We start from the raw sequence: 20,554 nt of genomic DNA, 5'->3' as shown, positions 1-20,554 counted from the left end.
AAGGCTTTTAATATAGACTGTGTGACGGACAGCAGGTGCGTTGATGACCACAATAGCGCACTGTTTGGATGATCAATCATAAGTAATGTGATTCAATTATGATTGGCAATGGCAACATGTAAATGCCTTGATCAGCAAACACTCAGATAGTACAGTTAACAATAGAGAAATAGGGACTTGGCACAGGGCACTGATCGGGGCTCATATTGAACCTCTGCCACATTCAGGTGAATGTGAGAAGGCTGTAAGAACTCAGATGATCCCTGTGGATTGGAATCCATCATAGACCTGAAGGCAAATGGGCCAGAATGAGACAGTGGCTGTTATGCCTGTTGAGATACACTAATCAACTGTTTCAGGTGTGACAGGTACACTGGAATATGGCTCCGTTTGACCCATGCTCCCTTTGAGCCTGGTATCATGAACGGTCCAGTAATTGCATACTGTACAACACTCAGATAGGGGGCGGTAGGACGTAGCCTACACCACATGCATATCTGATTAGTCTATGGAGTCAAGAATGTGATGAACATTGATCCTCTCAGACATGGTCTCTACCTTCTGCTTTTTGGGATGTTTTCCCAGGCACATATTTAGCCTAGTCCCAGACTAAAATGCATCCTCAGTGGAGATTGCCCATTGAAAGTATGATTTAATTCACGACTAGGCTTAAACTTTGTCCGGGAAACCTCCCCATCGTGTTTGCCTCATCAAGTATGCATCCAGTATCCAAAGTATGCATCCAGCCAAACAGAACTTGCAATGTGTGTACGTGGAACTGCAGTTCCAAAAACCGACAGCAGAGAGAGCTATTTGGTTTGTTTCAGCAAGGATCTGCAAATCTTGTATCGGTTGTCTTTCCATGAATACAACTCTGACAAGGACAGAGTTATAGCCAGAGGCACCCATGGTTGATGGTCAACATGTAAAAACGGTCTCCATGGACTCCTTCAAAGTGGATTTAGGGTATCAGAGGCATCACACCTTACACACATGCAATACACACGTGTTTTGGTATCAATGTTAATGGAAACACGTGGAGGCCTATGTTGGATAAATGAATTGTATTTCATTTAGAAAACAAAATACTTTATGGGAATCTATTAATAGGAGATATGTATTTAACTTAAAAACAGAAAGACCAAAAACAGCTCTTTATTAAGTGTGACAGAAAATGACACATAGAAACACATCATTCTGTGTTTATTACACGTTATACAACGCGTGGTTTGGAGTTGTAAACAGTTTAACCTGCACATGACATATTAGACAACATACCAACATACACAATGCAAAAGTTAAGCACCTTTTGGCAAGACAGTTAACACAACCCAAACCCTAGAAGACACACACATCAATTGAGTACGTGCTGACACAACTGAATTATTTCCTTACAGCATTTTAGCTATTTTTCTCCCATTAAAGTGAATCTCTACTCCGTACATGTAAACTCTCATCACACACATTCTGTCAAGAATCCACCTGGGAACATTGCATTTGTTTAGAGAGATAACGAAGTTTCTTATGGAACTTATTTTATGTTCCAGAATATGGAATATGTTCTCTCAATCTGACAAAATATGCATGACGCAGCATACAGGGAAATAGATGAATGAGAACAAACAGTTTCTATTCGGCGAAAACAAAACAGTTCAGTTTCGTTTTCGTTTCTGGCTTGGTTGGCATTTAGAGAGGGTGTTGCACTGAATAGTCAGTGGTCCTGTTCTGAGTTTCACTGAGCAGGTGTACGTAGTCTATGGGTCCGCTAAAGAGGTAACATCTACAATGTTTTCATGGGGTGAAAACACGCGTTATGGCTTTGGTCTAGTGAAGCCAAATGGTTTAGATAAGACCGACACCGACAGCGTTCATTTTTCACGCTTGACATCTCAACTCAGGGATCTGTGCGCAGGTAATACAGTAGTCACGTTTATCAGAAATGATGGAAAAGTGTCCGTCGCTCGGATGCAAGAGGACCAAGGCACAAAGAGAACAGGAAAACTGAGTAAGTTCCTTTCACATGTATTATTATTTTTATTTTTTTGTGGCACCAATTCTCAATTTCTCACCAAAACCTCTTGAACTCATAATTATACGCAGTTCATGTGCACAGAGCGTGTTGACGATTGTATTTACAAGTGTCACCAATTATCCCCATAACCTTTCCTGTAATCCCATGCCTCAACGTGCGTGTTATGTACACAGAGGGCGTGGACTGTAAGCAGCGGATACAGACTGCGAGTTGCGGGGATTCTTATGTTGTTCTACTGTCAGAAGAGGGCAGAGTTATCTCTCTCAACAAATCCAATGTTCCCAGGTGGGTTCTTGACAGAATTGGTGTGATGTTGCAATTGTCAATAGTAGCTAATGTTCATGCTTAATGTTAATATATCCCTTGTTATTCCTGTGTTATTGTCTCAGACACATAGATAACTTACAGGAAAGACGGGTCACTCAGATCGCATGTGGAGACCAGCATTCAATAGCACTAACTCAAGGTAAATAACCACTGACATCAAGTTTATATAGTGTCAACTATAAAAGTTGATCACCTGACGATATAAACTAACAATGCATATAAAAGTGTCCTGTGCATTCATATTTTCTTGTACCTCTGATTTTCTGTCCAGATGGTCATGTGTTCACGTGGGGCCAGAACTTGTGCGGTCAGCTGGGTTTGGGGAAGGGCGTGTCTGGCACCCTGACCCCCCAGCTCCTCAAGTCTCTCTCTGGGATCCCCCTGGCTCAGATCACTGCTGGGGGGGACCACAGCTTCGCCCTGTCCCTCTCCGGAGCCGTGTTCGGCTGGGGCAAGAACAGCACCGGGCAGCTGGGGCTTGGGGACATAACAGGTAGAGAACACACACAGATTAGCGACTCACTTTATCAGTTGTATGAGGTTGTTGGAAGTATGATCTGGGCTAGGGTTTCCCAAAAGCTTTGGAGCACCAAGATAATCTCCAAGACAAGTCCATTTTAGGCAATGGAGGCAAAGATGACCTTGGTGCTAAAGCTTTTGGTAAACTCACCCCATCACCCCCAAGTCAATACTGTGTATTGACAATATTATCAATACATTCTAAATCCATTTCCTATAGACAGACATGTCCCATCTCCTGTTGATTGCCTGAATCTGAAGAAGACTGTTGTCATTTCCTGTGGAGAGGGACATACTGCTGTTCTGACAAAGGTGACATTTACATGTTTTCATGGAATATCTAGGCTATAGTAGCTTATGGTATAGTAGCTTATAGACGATAGATACAGTGACATCAGTAGTAAGAAGAGAGAGACTACACTATGGTAGATAACTGTCTAAATTGTCTGGTTTTCTAGGGAGGTGTAGTGTTTACATTTGGCTCAGGATGTTATGGACAGCTTGGACACAACTCTCTCAGAGACGAACTACGACCCCGACTGGTGGCGGAACTCTGGGGGTCTAAGGTGACACAGATAGCCTGTGGAAGGTAGGCCTACACTTGCTATACCTCCTCACAGTCACACCACATCGCATCATAAACATTACTGCCAATTTAAATAGTACTGCTGTACTGCTGGCTGTTTAGATCTTAGCATATGATTGTTGAATCTTATTGCTATCATGTGATTGTTTTTCTTTAACTTGTCCCATCATCCGCCACGTCAGACACCACACATTAGCACTGGTGAGCTCCTCCAAAAAGAATATCTACTCATTTGGCCGTGGAGAGCAAGGGCAGCTGGGAAATGAAGTGAAGATAGATCAGGCGGTTCCTCTGCCGGTTCAACAATTACAGGGTAGGTAGAAGTTCAGTTTAAGTCTTTCTGAAACTGAATCTTGACATGCGAACTGGAAGTGCAATAACATGGTAATAACGTGTTTATAACAATATAATAACATCTAATGTTTGATCAACTTGTCAGACCACATTGAAGATCAGAAAATTGAGAAAATCTTCGCTGGAGGACATCATTCCTTCGTACTGTGCTCTTTAGCTCAGGTATTGATATGTTTAAGATTTTATTTATTAAGTCCTAAAAAAATAACATTGTTTTAATGAGGTGTTTATTCACAATTGTCATTCCAGGAGTCTGAAAATGGGTTGAATAACACTTGTTCAAGTCTTGGCAAAGTGACACAAACATTAGATGATGAAACCATTGACAAATGGATCTCAGAATATGATTCTAAATCATGGAAGAAGATAAAGAAGTAAGTCATTTTGATACAAATAAGTAATGTTGTTGTTCGACCAGACATGGCAACACTTTCACCAACCAAACAAGACAACTGCAGAAAAGTTCAAAAGTTAATGACATTCAGTGTATCTGTTTACTGAGCAGAAATAATCTTCAAACTTTCATTTGCAGGGAAATCACAAAGATCTTTTCCTCTGCGTCATGTTTAAATGGCAGCTTCCTTGACAAAAGGTAAAACCACGCTACCTCCCCAGGAACATTTCACCACAACATAAAAAATCTCTATGTGGATATTCAGTATTTGTTCTCTTGGTTCTGTCACTGTAGTCGGGACAAACATTACCAAACCTCACCGAAGCATTCTGGCCTGGACTTGTCACATGCTCGTCTTGCTTTCCAGAAGCTGTCGAGAAACGACATGATGCTGACTGAGGTATTCCTCCGCCAGGCCTCTCTGATTACACATCAAATACCAAAGGCACACTTTCATCCCCTGATGGACGATGTAGTTCTATTCTATCCCGCTTTTGAATACCTCTGCGACTACTTGTCCTTTTCAAGCTCATTTGAGTAAGTAGCCTACTAACCTGTACATACTACTCCCCTCTCATGGTTCTAGGTTGAAGCGGTTGTCCAACGCATGCTGCTTCCTTCCCTGAGTGAGGATCCCATCGGGGTGGAGGGCCTGAGGGTCTACCTGGTCATCCCAGAGCTCATGCGGGTCCTGATCAAACACAACCGTGGTACAGACCTCACCAAAGCCTTCACTGACGCCATCCTCAGACTGCACCCTGACAAGCTACAGGTCCTTGGTAATATCATCAATTGTTGGAATGAATCTTTTTGCACACAACCCCCCCCCCCCGAGACAACACACACACACGCACGCACACCCCCCCAGGGAGAACTGGGCTCTGGGTCAGCCATAATTTTTTCGGCGCCCCTGGAGCAATTCGGGGTTAAGTGCCTTGCTCAAGGGCACAATGGCAGTGGTAGGGACCTGGATATGATGCCAGTAACCCTCCAGTCACCAGCTCACATCCAGATCCCTCCTGGAACGGGGATCGAACCAGCAACCTTCCGATTGCTGGCCCCTCTAACCTCCAGGCTACCTGCCGCCTGGCTCTCATATCAATAAAACCCTGTGTTTCATCTACAGAAGGTCTGTGGTCGAGACTGCCTGATTCCTTCTTCCGAGCAGTGGTAACAACTATCCGATCCGTGTCAAAGCAGTACCTTCAAAAGACAGTGATGAAATGTGAAGATCATAGCAAATCACTGAAGATGACTTTGGGGGCTCTGCAAAAGCTCTATGTGGTGAGTGTTGATCATCGAATATCGACCAGGCCTCAAGTCATTTAAATGAAATACTGATATCCGAATTACCTCTCTTCACTGTAGGTCAACAGCAAAAGACCCAGAGGAATTGCAGTCAACACTTTCCACATCAAAGAAGTCAATTTTCTCCTCCAGCTTGTGAGTACATCAATACAGACCTGAGGATTTCTTTTTTTTTTAATTCATGATCTTGTTAGTCAGTCAATAGGCAGCTCATACAGGGGGTAGTCAAACAATCGAGACAACATATACAACAGGGCTGTGAAAAAGTCTAATCACTCCATCACCCCCTATAAATACATGACAAGTTGGAGACCCATAATACTCACAATACTTTAACCAGAATGCATATCAAGCTCTCTTTAATTGATTTTAATAGGAGGATCCAATCATATAAGCACGTTAAGTAAAAGTGTGACAAATCTGTTGCTAACTGTCTGGAGTGTGGATCGAGGCACATGCAGTGCCGCCCTGAGGACAAACGTCGAATTACATGTTGATAATGTGAGGTCAGGTGGTTAAGAATTGCTCAGGTCCTTACTTCAATTATCAAATGAGGTGTTGTACATTGCATTTCATGTGTTTTGTTGTTAAAAAAAAAAAAAAAAAAAAAAAAAATAGTTTATGTTTCAACAGTTTTGAATTCTGGTCCTACATTACACAGCATTTTCACCTCTCTCCAAACTTAGATCCAAGAATTAGATCATTACCTTTTGATGTCGTCATGGTATGAATTCAATGGCACCATGCTTGATGAGGACAGGATTTTGGTCGGAAAAGATCTTTGTCAGGTATATACCTTGTCTATGAATCACACATATATGTATTAGTCCTGTAGTATCATGGATCCCAAACTTATTTCATTGTATCTCCCATGTCTAAGGCCAGCCTATCCCTGCTGATGAAGTATCCCTGTACCTTAGACACAGAGGACAAATGTGCACTGTGGAAGTCAAAACTTAATACATTCAAAGTAAGCAATTTAATTGATACTACAATTCCATTCTCAGTTTATGACTACATATCATTTGTAATTTTGCACTGATTTATTGATGATGTATAATAGTTTGTGGCAATATATTAATACTTAGTACTGATGATGCCTTGAAACCTTTGTCAAGCTAATACTGTTTCACCTCTTGAGCACTAGGTAAAGTTTTGCACTGACCAGTTTTGATGTATTAGTTTAGCTTAATTACAGTAACATTAACCAAAGTTGTAATGTCTTTATCTCAGTCTGGTTACCAGAATATCTTTTTTGACAATACACTACACGTGGATCGAAGGGCAGTGCTGAGTGATACCTTTCATTGCCTACGAGAAAAGGCTTTCTCCCCAATGCAGCCTTTAAGGGTTAGTGTTCTCCTTTTTGAATCGTGTAAATATATTGCGGCAAGATCTAAGATCTTGTTTTAAGAATGCAATCTGTACAATCTTCATTTGTTTTGTCTCTCAGGACATACTTGGAAAGAGAAGAGGCTAACATTAGTTAGATGTGTTGCTCCTGTTTTAAAGGGACACTCCACAATGTTTTAACCACATGTTCAGTATCTCCAGCACTGTACCAGTGTCTACATATGTGGAAACAGTAATTCTCTATGTTCAGTAGTCAAAGAGATATGAGAAAAGGTCAGAAGGAAATTCTCCCCTATGATGTAATCAAGGGTAAAAAAATAAAAAAATCAGAAACTATGAATTTCCATCCAGAATGTGGGAGTGTGGCTGTAGTTTTTGAAAACCACTGAATTAAAAAAAAAAAAAAAAAAAGGTACCCCCTTTGTGCTGGAGATAATGAGAAGGAGAAGATGGCAGGGAATGGGGGAGGACAAGGAGAGAAACAGGTGGGAGGAAGATGAGGAGGGAGAGATGGAGGAAGAGGAGGAGGAAGAGAAGGAGGAAGAGGAGGAGACAGGAGGATGTAGAGGAGGAGACAGAGGAGGAGGTAGAAAAAAAAAATGGGGTGTCCCTTTAATATGTGGAGTATGATGAGGGGAGGGCCTTTGCAATTGTAAAATCACAGAAGAAGGAAAGAAGAGGAACAAGCATCCTGATTGTGTAAATCAAACATCTTTTTTGTTGTTGTGTGTATTTGTTTTGTTTCAGCCACTCAAATGCTCTCTCCTGTTTCTATGTCCAGGTGAAGTTCAAAGTGGAGGATGGTGTGGATGAAGGCGGTGTGTCATTGGAGTTCTTCACCCTCCTTGCGAAAGAAGTTCACGCATCAGAACCAAAGATACTGGATGTTAACGAGGACTCTGGTCTGGCCTGGTTCACATGTAGATCTACAGATGTATGTTCCATATGAATGCTACTGTTATCGGGAGTCCCTCCATTTTCTCAACATTTAAAAGCATTTGAACCAACAGAAATATTCACTATTATACACTGAAAATATTGATTGGCTTTTTTCATTGATTTGTGTGCCGTATCTATAGGACCACAGTGTGACTGATGAATTCTACTGTCTCGGAGTGCTCTGTGGGATGGCGCTGTATAACCGATGTTTACTGGACGTCTGCTTACCTCTGGCGCTGTTCAAGAAGCTCCTGGGTTTAAATCCAACATTGAATGACCTGAAAGAGCTGTCTCCAGTTGAAGCAAGGTACAATTATATTCTCTTCAACTGCCCTTTGTTGCTTTACAGAGATGCCCTCCCATTAATCTCCAAATACTGTATGATGATCAGTCAATATATTTGTTTTTCTAAATCAGGGGCTTACAAGACCTTCTGACAGAAGATGAGGAGGTTGTAGAAGAGCTGTATTTGGATTTCACAGTAAGAGTTGATGCTTACGTGTACACAGTAGTTTTATGCACTCAGACTGCCACTCATACAGATGTAGTAAGAATATGTATTTTCTTTCTAAGGTCAAGGGTCAGGAACTGATCCCAAACGGAGGGGAGGTCCCAGTAACCAAGGTCAACAGGTAGGTGATGGTAGAAATATTTGGAGTTAACTAGATAATGTTTAGGTTACCACACAAGCAGCATTTGTGTACACTGTAAACACGTTTTCTGTGTTGTTCACAGGCAGAAATATGTGGACTTGTATGTTGACTTTGTGTTCAACAAGGCAGTCAGCAGTCAGTTGGAGGACTTCAGCAAAGGCTTCCTTAAGGGCTGTCCAATACAAGTGTGGAGGATGTTTCTACCTGAGGAGCTGATGACACTTCTGCATGGAGAAGACATCTACCGTTGGGAGGAGCTGAGAGAGGTGATCCTCATGGGCAGCGTCCCGATCGTCTTTCTTGCATCCTCTCTTCACTTCCTTCTCAAAGTGTATTGGAAGAGGATTCTAAGGGGAGGAACCTTAGATCTTCTTCAATATGTTTCAGAAGGAAGTGAGGAATAGAGGATTATTGGGAGTTGGGACACACCCAGTCTAGTCTTGCACCACACTAGCGCTGATAATTATCTATCCTTCTCTCACCTTAATGTGGATTGGAGCAACAATGCAATCAATCTATTATTTGTATATCTATGAGAAGGAGACAATGACAATTCAGCATCATTGGTTCTTTTACACAGCAGAAAAAATCAATCATTGTTTGGATTATGTTTTTGTTTTAACAGAATTCTAAATATCAAGGATATACTCACACAGATGAGGTCATCCAGAACTTCTGGACCGTCTTCACAGAGTTCTCTGAGGAGCACAAGAGATGGTTCCTAAGTGGGTTATTGTGAATAGAGATAGAACTGGATCCATAGAGGATAGAACAATGTTCCATCTCTGATAACATATAGCTAGATATCATGATATTCTGCATTATAACAATTATTACGGTCCTGTTGTTTTTCCTGGTCATGTGGTCAGGAATAACTCAGGGCCCTGGCCATTATAACTCAGTGAATGACTGTGAATAACCATACATTTCCATAAATGCTTCATCTAATGGACTGACATTTCTTTATTTTGCTAGAATTTCTGACGGGAACCGACAGACTGCCTAGAGGTCGCCACTCCAAACTGCGACTGGTAATCGTACGCTTGTCCAAGCCAGACGCCGATGAATATTATCCAGAGGCCCAAACCTGCTATGAAATATTACATCTCCCAAATTACAGCACCATCGACATACTACAGGAGAGACTTCTTCATGCAATCACTCACTGTGATGTCATCGGGAAATTCTGAAAATGTTGAAACTCTAGAATGTTCTCATGTCTACAAGAACAAGAATAATACTATAGATAGATAGATAGATAGATAGATAGAAACTTTATTTATCCCAGGGGGAAATTCAGGTTCCAAGTAGCGTACAGACATAGGGGTATCACACATAACATACACATACAACATACAACATTAGCAGTATTGTATACAGGCGAGGTGCAGTTGTAAATGTCTTTGCAGTTAGGTGAGGTGCAAAAAGGTAAGGCAGACAGTGCAATTATAGCATTAAATACTAAAAACTAAATACTGGCTACATAAATATGGACTATTTTTAAAGTGCATTTAGTCCAGGCTAGTGGAGGCTATAATGTATATTGTTATATCAGCTCTGAGCAGCTGCCTGGTTTCTTGCATCATGTCAAGTCATCATGGTTTAGTGAATCTCTCCTTGTCCACACCACAACTAACAATCTGTCTGTAATGACTTGTGGATCTGCAGTTTAAACATGGCCCCATTCGCACAAGGCTGACGTTTAAAAACTGCTTGCAACTCTGTAGGGCGATTGTGTTCATATATAGAGAATCCATATTCGGAAGTCGTCTGTTCTCACACAAAACTGCCTCACTTCTCATCCCAAACGTTCTCATTCTCACCTTCGTCGAAACGGCATCATTCCACCTCGAGTAAGGCGTCAGTTATCATCCATGGATCAAGACGCCGTCATTCATCAAGTGTCATTCCTTAAGGCATCAGTGATAAAAAATGTTTTCCTGTTGTTATTATTATATGTAAATTAAAAGCATTGCTTTCTCTGAGCGACAAAAACCGGCACGTTCCGACAATAAGACTTTTGGGGATCAAAATATTGAATAATATTTTTCATGAATTAAGGAAATATTACATAATAAAAATAATGTCAAATGTAAAAAAAAAGTTATTGTGATCATTATACTGTACATATTCGTGCAATTACATTCCATTTTACATAGGGCACATACAATGGACTGTACACAAATACTATTCCAAGTTTAGACATGATTTTTTACTTGTCAAAAACACTTCTAGTAAACATCAAGTGAGTTTCAACCATGAGGTGTGTGTCTCTCTCTCTCACACACACACACACACACACACACACACACACACACACACACGCCATTCAGAGGGATTCTATATTGTCTGAGCTCCATCTGTCTCCATTACGACTTCCGGTTTCGCGGCTTCAAAATAAAAGCGCGAGTTCCAACATGAAAGCAAAGTGATGGGATCATTTTCTCTTATTTCTGCTGAAATAAGGACAAATGACCCAACAGAAAGTATATACCATTTTGAAAATGTATTTTTGATCTTTAAAATGGGCATATTGGTGTGATTACATGTAATTGTACACATGCCTATTCTATGTGTATAAACTGGACTGTAGCCAAATATTTTTCAAAGATTTCAATTCATCTCTGAAAAGAAACCATTCAGGCAACACTTACAGAATATGGATCGGATGAGTTTGAGTCAAAAGCCTTGTCTTAGCAAATTGTGTTGGCCATTTACTGCGGCCATACACCTCAAAGTGCCCTATTTGCACTGCGTAGGGCACACATAAAAGACTACACGAAATATTTTCCAAGGTTAAACATGATGTTTACTACCACTGTATTCGACAACACTTCGAGGAAACACCAACTGAGTTTCAACCATGAGGGATGTTCACACGAACAATTATTGCCAGAACACACGGAAATAGACGAATGGGAATTAATAGTTTCACTTCAGTTTCTGGCTTGGTTGGTACGACATTTAGAGAGGGTGTTGCACTCACAGTGAGTTTCACTGAGCAGGTGTACGTAGTCTATGGGTCCGCTAAAGAGGTAACATCTACAATGTTTTCATGGGGTGAAAACACGCGTTATGGCTTTGGTCTAGTGAAGCCAAATGGTTTAGATAAGACCGACACCGACAGCGTTCATTTTTCACGCTTGACATCTCAACTCAGGGATCTGTGCGCAGGTAATACAGTAGTCACGTTTATCAGAAATGATGGAAAAGTGTCCGTCGCTCGGATGCAAGAGGACCAAGGCACAAAGAGAACAGGAAAACTGAGTACGCTCCTTTCACATGTTTTTTTTGTTTGTGGCACCAATTTGTGGCACTCAATTTCTCACCAAACCCCTTTCTTGAACTCATAATTGTACGAAGTACACCAATTATCCCCATAACCTTTCCTGTAATCCCATGCCTCAACGTGCGTGTTATGTACACAGAGGGCGTGGACTGTAAGCAGCGGATACAGACTGTGAGTTGCGGGGATTCTTATGTTGTTCTACTGTCAGAAGAGGGCAGAGTTATCTCTCTCAACAAATCCAATGCTCCCAGGTGGGTCGGTGACAGGTTTGTGTTGCAATTGTCAGTAGTATTAGCACCTAATGTTCATTCTTAATGTTAATATATCCCTTGTTATTCCTGTGTTATTGTCTCAGACCCATAGATAACTTACAGAAAAGACAGGTAACTCAGATCGCATGTGGAGACCAGCATTCAATAGCACTAACTCAAGGTAAATAACCACTGACATCAGGTTACAATATAGTATCAACTATCAAAGTTTATCACCTGCCAATATAAACTAACAATGCATATAAAAGTGTCGCGTGCATTTATATTTTCTTGTACCTCTGATTTTCTGTCCAGATGGTCATGTGTTCACGTGGGGCCAGAACTCGAGTGGCCAGCTGGGTTTGGGGAAGGGAGAGCCCGGCGCCCTGACTCCCCAGCTCCTCAACTCCCTGCTTGGGATCCCCCTGGCTCAGATCACTGCTGGGGGGGACCACAGCTTCGCCCTGTCCCTCTCCGGAGCCGTGTTCGGCTGGGGCAAGAACAGCACCGGGCAGCTGGGGCTTGGGGACATAACAGGTAGAGAACACACACAGATTAGCGACTCACTTTATCAGTTGTATGAGGTTGTTGGAAGTATGATCTGGGCTAGGGTTTCCCAAAAGCTTTGGAGCACCAAGATAATCTCCAAGACAAGTCCATTTTAGGCAATGGAGGCAAAGATGACCTTGGTGCTAAAGCTTTTGGTAAACTCACCCCATCACCCCCAAGTCAATACTGTGTATTGACAATATTATCAATACATTCTAAATCCATTTCCTATAGACAGACATGTCCCATCTCCTGTTGATTGCCTGAATCTGAAGAAGACTGTTGTCATTTCCTGTGGAGAGGGACATACTGCTGTTCTGACAAAGGTGACATTTACATGTTTTCATGGAATATCTAGGCTATAGTAGCTTATGGTATAGTAGCTTATAGACGATAGATACAGTGACATCAGTAGTAAGAAGAGAGAGACTACACTATGGTAGATAACTGTCTAAATTGTCTGGTTTTCTAGGGAGGTGTAGTGTTTACATTTGGCTCAGGATGTTATGGACAGCTTGGACACAACTCTCTCAGAGACGAACTACGACCCCGACTGGTGGCGGAACTCTGGGGGTCTAAGGTGACCCAGATAGCCTGCGGAAGGTAGGCCTACACTTGCTCCTCACAATCACACCGTATTGCATCATAAACATTAGTGTAAATGGAAATAGTACTGCTGTTTGGCTATTTAGATCTTAGCATATGATTGTTGAATCTTATTGCTATCATGTGATTGTTTTTCTTTAACTTGTCACTTCAGACACCACACATTAGCACTGGTGAGCTCCTCCAAAAAAAAGATCTACTCATTTGGCCGTGGAGAGCAAGGGCAGCTGGGAAATGGAGTAAAGATAGATCAGGCGGTTCCTCTGCCTGTTCAACAATTACAGGGTAGGTAGAAGTTCAGTTTAAGTCTTTCTGAAACTGAATCTTGACATGCGAACTAGAAGTGCAATAACATGGTAATAACGTGTTTATAACAATATAATAATATCTAATGTTTGATCAACTTGTCAGACCACATTGAAGATCAGAAAATTGAGAAAATCTTCGCTGGAGGACATCATTCCTTCGTACTGTGCTCTTTAGCTCAGGTATTGATATGTTTAAGATTTTATTTATTAAGTCCTAAAAAAATAACATTGTTTTAATGAGGTGTTTATTCACAATTGTCATTCCAGGAGTCTGAAAATGGGTTGAATAACACTTGTTCAAGTCTTGGCAAAGTGACACAAACATTAGATGATGAAACCATTGACAAATGGATCTCAGAATATGATTCTAAATCATGGAAGAACATAAAGAAGTAAGTCATTTTGATACAAATACGTAATGTTGTTGTTCGATCAGACATGGCAACACCAACCAGTGTGCAAAACAACTGCAGAAAAGTTCAAGTTCAAAAGTTCATAACATTCAGTGTATTGTTTACTGTTTACTGACCAGAAATACTCTTCAAACTTTTATTTGCAGGGAAATCACAGAGATCTTTTCCTCTGCGTCATGTTTAAATGGCAGCTTCCTTGACAAAAGGTAAAACCACGCTACCTCCCCGGGAACATTTCACATTAACATAAATAATCACGTCATCATCATGATGATATTCAGTATTTGTTCTCTTGGTTCTGTCACTGTAGTCGGGACAAACATTACCAAACCTCACCGAAGCATTCTGGCCTGGACTTGTCACATGCTCGTCTCGCTTTCCAGAAGCTGGCGAGAAACGACATGATGCTGACTGAGGTATTCCTCTGCCAGACCTCTCTGATTACACATCAAATACCAAAGGCACACTTTCATCCCCTGATGGACGATGTAGTTCTATTCTATCCCGCTTTTGAATACCTCTGCGACTACTTGTCCTTTTCAAGCTCATTTGAGTAAGTAGCCTACTAACCTGTACATACTACTCCCCTCTCATGGTTCTAGGTTGAAGCGGTTGTCCAACGCATGCTGCTTCCTTCCCTGAGTGAGGATCCCATCGGGGTGGAGGGCCTGAGGGTCTACCTGGTCATCCCAGAGCTCATGCGGGTCCTGACCAAACACAACCGTGGTACAGACCTCACCAAAGCCTTCACTGATGCCATCCTCAGACTGCACCCTGACAAGCTACAGGTCCTCGGTATGTCCCCATCCAGCAATACCATGCTTCACTTCTTTCTGAATATTCAGTCGGATGTACTGGAGTTTTTTTTTTTACAAAACACTGTGCATTTGTTGCAGAGGGGCTTTGGTTGAGACTTCCCTATTCCTTCTTCAGAACAGCTGTGAAATCATTCCACAAAGTGACAACGGTGATGTTTCATTCAATTAGCGACAATGACCCTAAATTGGATAAGTCGCTGGAGAAGACAATAGCTGTTATGCAGAGGTTGCATAAGGTAAATATATATCTGTGTGTCATATGCAAAACACTCTTCAGGTACTGCAGTGAACCATTTCCTGTATGTAGGTCAATGGCAGGAGACACTTAAAAGTAGCAGCCAGCAACTTCCATATCAAGAGGATCAACCAGCTTTGCCAGATGGTGAGTATTTTCACGTTTGCACATATAATATATATATTTCACATGTAATACTTGAAAATGTTCGGAATTGGGTTCTGCCATGATACAGACTTCATGAATCTTTCCTTTCTTAGATGTTCGTCAACTTTTTGACACTCCTAAATATACGTAAGGTAAAGTATGGATTAAAGGCCAATTTATTTAACATATATTCACAAATATTTGTTTGTTTTAAGTATTTTTATTTCCACTGACAGGATTTTATCACTGGGATGTTTGAGCAAGCCTGCATATTCAACACAGCAGCTAAATGTAAGCTTTTTCAAGTGGAACTAATGATAAGAGTAAGTTACAACTTAAACTATCTTTGTTGCATGGGATATCTTTGTTGCATGGGATATCTTTGTTGCATGGGATGATTGAGGTGTCATAAGAAGGATTGTGGGCAAATGTTTCACACTGCAATTAAAAAAAAATTCAAACACGAAAAAATAAAGGGTTAGGGTAAGGAAAATGTCCTTAAGAACTAATTTTGTGGGCGAAAAAGCTTTAAAGATTATGTTTGCCTTGTCCTAAATGTATTTTCTTGAATTACCATCTACCCACCTGTATATTAGTTGGCCTGCAATCAATTTACGGGAATTACAGTACATCTGAGCCGAGAGTTACTCCTGGGAGATGCTTTCCAGTACCTACGACAACATAACCACAACCCCAGCTTTTCATTCATGGTTAGTAGAGTATCACAGAAGTGTATTATAAGTGAAAGATATAACATTTAAAAACATTGTAAAACCCACGATAAAACATTGTTTCAATGAAAAATATTGCTATAAATCAATGTCACCAGACAATACTTACATTTTCATACCACCAACATACGACAAATTGGATTGTTTTTTGTGTCCAGGTGAAATTCCATGAGGAGGAGGATGTGTCATCGGAGTTCTTCACCCTCCTTGCGAGGGAAGTTCTCGCATCAGAACCAAAGATACTGGATGTTAACGAGGACTCTGGTCTGGCCTGGTTCACATGTAGATCTACAGATGTATGTTCCATATGAATGCTACTGTTATCGGGAGTCCCTCCATTTTCTCAACATTTAAAAGCATTTGAACCAACAGAAATATTCACTATTATACACTGAAAATATTGACTGGCTTTTTTCATTGATTTGTGTGCCCTATACACAGGACTACAATGTGACTGATGAATTCTACTGTCTCGGAGTGCTCTGTGGGATGGCAGTATATAACCAATGTGTACTGGACGTCTGCTTCCCTCTGGCGCTGTTCAAGAAGCTCCTGGATTTGAATCCAACATTGGATGACCTGAAAGAGCTGTCTCCAGTTGAAGCAAGGTACAATTATATTCTGGCACAGTAGTTGTTGCTTTAGAGAGATGCCCTACCATTAATCTTTATACTGTGATGATTTTCTTTCTAAATCAGGGTCTTACAAGACCTTCTGACAGAAGATGAGGAGGTTTTAGAAGAGCTGTGTTTGGATTTCACAGTAAGAGTTGATGCTTACGTGTACACAGTAGTTTTATGCACTCAGACTGCCACTCATACAGATGTAGTAAGAATATGTATTTTCTTTCTAAGGTCAAGGGTCAGGAACTGATCCCAAACGGAGGGGAGGTCCCAGTAACCAAGGTCAACAGGTAGGTGATGGTAGAAATATTTGGAGTTAACTAGATAATGTTTAGGTTACCACACAAGCAGCATTTGTGTACACTGTAAACACGTTTTCTGTGTTGTTCACAGGCAGAAATATGTGGACTTGTACGTTGACTTTGTGTTCAACAAGGCAGTCAGCAGTCAGTTTGAGGACTTCAGGGAAGGCTTCCTTAAGGGCTGTCCAATGCAAGTGTGGAGGATGTTTCTACCTGAGGAGCTGATGACACTTCTGCATGGAGAAGACATCTACCGTTGGGAGGAGCTGAGAGAGGTGATCCTCATGGGCAGCGTCCCGATCGTCTTTCTTGCATCCTCTCTTCACTTCCTTCTCAAAATGTATTGGAAGAGGATTCTAAGGGGAGGAACCTTAGATCTTCTTCAATGTGTTTTCAGAAGGAAGTGAGGAATAGAGGATTATTGGGAGTTGGGACACACCCAGTCTAGTCTTGCACCACACTAGCGCTGATAATTATCTATCCTTCTCTCACCTTAATGTGGACGGGAGCAACAATGCAATCAATCTATTTGTATATCTATGAGAACGAGATTATGGTAATTCACGATCATTGGTTCTTTTATACAGCGGAAAAATCAATCATTGTTTGGATTATGTTTTTGTTTTAACAGAATTCTGAATATCAAGGATATACTCACACAGATGAGGTCATCCAGAACTTCTGGACCGTCTTCACAGAGTTCTCTGAGGAGCACAAGAGATGGTTCCTAAGTGGGTTATTGTGAATAGAGATAGAACTGGATCCATAGAGGATAGAACAATGTTCCATCTCTGATAACATATAGCTAGATATCATGATATTCTGCATTATAACAATTATTAAGGTCCTGTTGTTTTTCCTGGTCATGTGGTCAGGAATAACTCAGGGCCCTGGACGTTATAACTCAGTGAATAACCATACATTTCCATAAATGCTTCATCTAATGGACTGACATTTCTTTATTTTGCTAGAATTTCTGACGGGAACCGACAGACTGCCTAGAGGTTGCCACTCCAAACTGCGACTGGTAATCGTACGCTTGTCCAAGCCAGACGCCGATGAATATTATCCAGAGGCCCAAACCTGCTTTGCAGAGTTACATCTCCCAAATTACAGCACCATGGACATACTACAGGAGAAACTTCTTCATGCAATCACTCACTGTGATGTGGTCTGGAAATTCTGAAAATGTTGAAACTCTAGAATGTTCTCATGTCTACAAGAACAAGAATAAGACTATAATGTATATTGTTATATCAGCTCTGAGCAGCTGCCTGGTCTCTTGCGTCATGTCAAATTATGTTGTTATGTCAATGATTTCGTAACCCTTTTGTAACACCTCAAGTGCACCACTCTCTTTTTTTTGGACTACTATATTATATTGATTGATAGATAATACATGAATAAAAAGAGCGGATTGATATATAGTACATAAAAACAGCCTGTTAGCTGACGTGTAAGCTGTTTCATATGTGGAATGCAACAAAGAAATCCAGCCAGGCGAAACGTTATTATGGTTCATTTGTCAGTTAAAATGAGACAAGCCTTTTACACTTGCCCCGAGATCTGAGTTAGTCACGTGTTCAGTGACGAGAGGCAGCAGCCTGAATTCACAACTTCCTTGTTATTGTCGAAACGCCCAGCTAGGAATTAAGGAATGCGTCTGTTCAGGTAAATATTGACTGTTTAGCTTTCAATAAACTACGTGTTGTATGTTTGTTGCCATTTCGATGTGTACGTGTTTTAAGTCAATGACATGCATGCACAGTCACTGGGGTCGGCGAGAAACAATAGGACGTTTTTTCTGTAATGGACGTATTTCTGGATCTCGCAATGTTTTCGGTTTTGATGATCCGACTGGACGATCAGAAGCTAACGTTTGCTTCATTCGTCGGCGGTCGAGTTGACTTGGTAGACGAGCTTGGTGAGCTGACATCAGACGGTTGTTACATTGTGAAAAAGCTTGCAATCTAATATCAGCCAACGTTGATTACTCAGATAACTGCAGATAGCTGCTGGGATTTGACTCAACTGCCCCTCTCTCAGACTGAGACTTGACTCTGTAGCAAGCTCGCCATACATGGGGGTGTATTTTATGTGGTCGATCGTACTTGTGATGGATGTGCTGTCAAAGTTACTAGCTAGCTAGTTACGTATGTCATCCCCATGCATCAGAATGTACTCTGCAGTCCGTAGAGACGCCCGAAACAAGCCCTCTCGGAAAGTCAGCGTCTTCAACCCCCCCCCCCCCTTTGGATGCATTCATTAATGTACAGTTCAATTTGCAAACTGAGACTTTCCTTAGGTTTCTAGGGAAGAAGGGTGGGGCCCATGTCTCATTTCCATGGTTACCACGAAGGCTGTGCACTTCCCAGCATTTCTCTCTTTCTCTCCCTCCTATTGTCACTCTCTTTCTTACTCGATCTCCGTCCCCCTCCCTCTCTATCTCTCTCTCTCTTTCTCTGTCTTTCACCTTGGCTTACACTGCCGGCCACACGCACGTTGGGAGTGGATTGCGATAAGGCAGGACAAGTTGGAGCTGCTTAAGCAGGGATTACAGTAGCTGGGGGTTTATTTAAAACATGCTGGTGGTTCCTTATCTATTCACCCTTGCAGGACACACACACACACACACACACACACACACACACACACACACACACACACACACACACACACACACACACACACACACACACACACACACACACAGGGGCCTGGACCTGGGCCCCACCCACTCCCCAGTCTTGCTTGTTGCTTCATTCTTATAACATGATCCTACATAGCGAAGCAGGAGTGCTGAGGCAGTGCTTGGGTTTCTCACTCTGAAATGACGACGTCCTCCTTCCCCTCTCTCCCTCCAGGCTCGTGATTTACACCAAGGGGAGAAGGCAGGACCGCCTTCCAGCCTGAACCTCTCCCCATTCTCTCTCTATCTCTCCCTCGCTCCCTCCCAACTATCATCTCACACTCCGTCTCCCTCCCTCCCTCCCTCCCTTCCTTCCTCTCCCTTCCCATGATGCTGTGTTGGGGGAGTACGGTAGAGGGCCAGCTGGGTATCGGCAAGGCTCTGGGGGAACCCGTGTTCGAACCCCGCACCTGCCAGGTGTTCAGCGGTAGGGGATTGAAGGAGGTAGCCTGTGGAGGACACCACTCGCTCTTCCTGTTGCATGATGGGAGCGTGTACACGTGCGGGTCCAACAGCTGTGGGCAGCTGGGTCACGACAAGCAGGGAGACTCGCCAGGTAAGCTGTCAATCAACAGTCGCACCTATCTGGCATGGGCTATGGCCTACAGTCCTACCATCTGAATACAGTTAAACTAACGATATTCATTGTGTATTCGGCACTGTCTGTGTTTGCTGTGCTGTTGTCGATCTTCTCTAGGCTATAACAGCTATATTGAATATCCTTTTGGACAACAAATAGCTTACAGTACAACTATTTTCCTTTTTTGAGCATGGGAAATCTGCCAAAGAGCATTCAACTGTACTGTTATGAAACTGCCGTTGCACCTGTGTCACGGAACGTGTGTTTTGAACCCCCCCCCCCCTCTTACAGTACATGGTAGCTTAACATTGTGATATCATTTAATCTCTTTAGCAGACTACAGCTTTGTGTGTGATGGATCAGGTGTGATTTAGCCTTGTAAACAGAGAGACGAGGTATGAGAGTCTGACAGCGTTTGTTATGTATTGACATCTTCAGTGCCTCAACGGCCTGGAGGCCTAATGACTAGCCTACAGGCCCTAATCCCAGAAAGGTCAAAGGTACTAGCAGTACTGGCAATGGGTATTTATACCAGACTGTGGATACAC

The 20,554-nt window shown here is 41.9% G+C and overlaps 3 protein-coding genes across 3 annotated transcripts in view; all 3 read left to right on the top strand.

Annotated features, from left to right (window-relative positions):
* The first annotated feature begins 1,673 nt into the window (after positions 1 to 1,673).
* LOC310821057 (putative E3 ubiquitin-protein ligase HERC3) lies at positions 1,674 to 10,551 on the top strand. Its single transcript, XM_083692907.1, has 24 exons — positions 1,674 to 2,005; positions 2,206 to 2,317; positions 2,422 to 2,498; positions 2,631 to 2,852; positions 3,099 to 3,190; positions 3,337 to 3,467; positions 3,647 to 3,777; positions 3,904 to 3,980; positions 4,068 to 4,192; positions 4,351 to 4,410; positions 4,507 to 4,612; positions 4,799 to 4,991; positions 5,339 to 5,496; positions 5,581 to 5,655; positions 6,207 to 6,308; positions 6,401 to 6,490; positions 6,754 to 6,870; positions 7,655 to 7,807; positions 7,953 to 8,119; positions 8,230 to 8,293; positions 8,386 to 8,444; positions 8,548 to 8,731; positions 9,091 to 9,190; positions 9,441 to 10,551. Exons 1-24 carry the CDS (start codon positions 1,786 to 1,788, stop codon positions 9,653 to 9,655), a joined length of 3,030 nt encoding a protein of 1,009 aa, XP_083549033.1. The 5' UTR covers positions 1,674 to 1,785; the 3' UTR covers positions 9,656 to 10,551.
* Positions 10,552 to 11,416: 865 nt separating this feature from the next.
* On the top strand, positions 11,417 to 18,462 carry LOC310821271 (putative E3 ubiquitin-protein ligase HERC3). The gene is made up of 24 exons (XM_083693245.1): positions 11,417 to 11,732; positions 11,894 to 12,005; positions 12,110 to 12,186; positions 12,321 to 12,542; positions 12,789 to 12,880; positions 13,027 to 13,157; positions 13,315 to 13,445; positions 13,572 to 13,648; positions 13,736 to 13,860; positions 14,028 to 14,087; positions 14,192 to 14,297; positions 14,484 to 14,676; positions 14,778 to 14,935; positions 15,007 to 15,081; positions 15,195 to 15,233; positions 15,318 to 15,404; positions 15,678 to 15,791; positions 15,971 to 16,108; positions 16,254 to 16,420; positions 16,511 to 16,574; positions 16,667 to 16,725; positions 16,829 to 17,012; positions 17,369 to 17,468; positions 17,709 to 18,462. Exons 1-24 carry the CDS (start codon positions 11,513 to 11,515, stop codon positions 17,921 to 17,923), a joined length of 2,946 nt encoding a protein of 981 aa, XP_083549371.1. The 5' UTR covers positions 11,417 to 11,512; the 3' UTR covers positions 17,924 to 18,462.
* Positions 18,342 to 20,554, top strand: part of herc3 (HECT and RLD domain containing E3 ubiquitin protein ligase 3) — a 30,682-nt gene continuing 28,469 nt past the window's right edge. Inside the window, exons 1-2 of the mRNA XM_083693244.1 lie at positions 18,342 to 18,408; positions 19,602 to 19,982. Coding sequence (XP_083549370.1) covers positions 19,754 to 19,982 — 229 coding nt within the window. The 5' untranslated portion in view covers positions 18,342 to 18,408; positions 19,602 to 19,753. The remainder of the gene's footprint in view (positions 18,409 to 19,601; positions 19,983 to 20,554) is intronic.

The sequence above is a fragment of the Argentina silus genome (assembly GCF_951799395.1).
Source record: "Argentina silus genome assembly, chromosome: 21".
Classification (NCBI taxonomy): Eukaryota; Metazoa; Chordata; class Actinopteri; order Argentiniformes; family Argentinidae; genus Argentina; species Argentina silus.
This window is presented reverse-complemented; position numbering and strand designations above follow the sequence as displayed.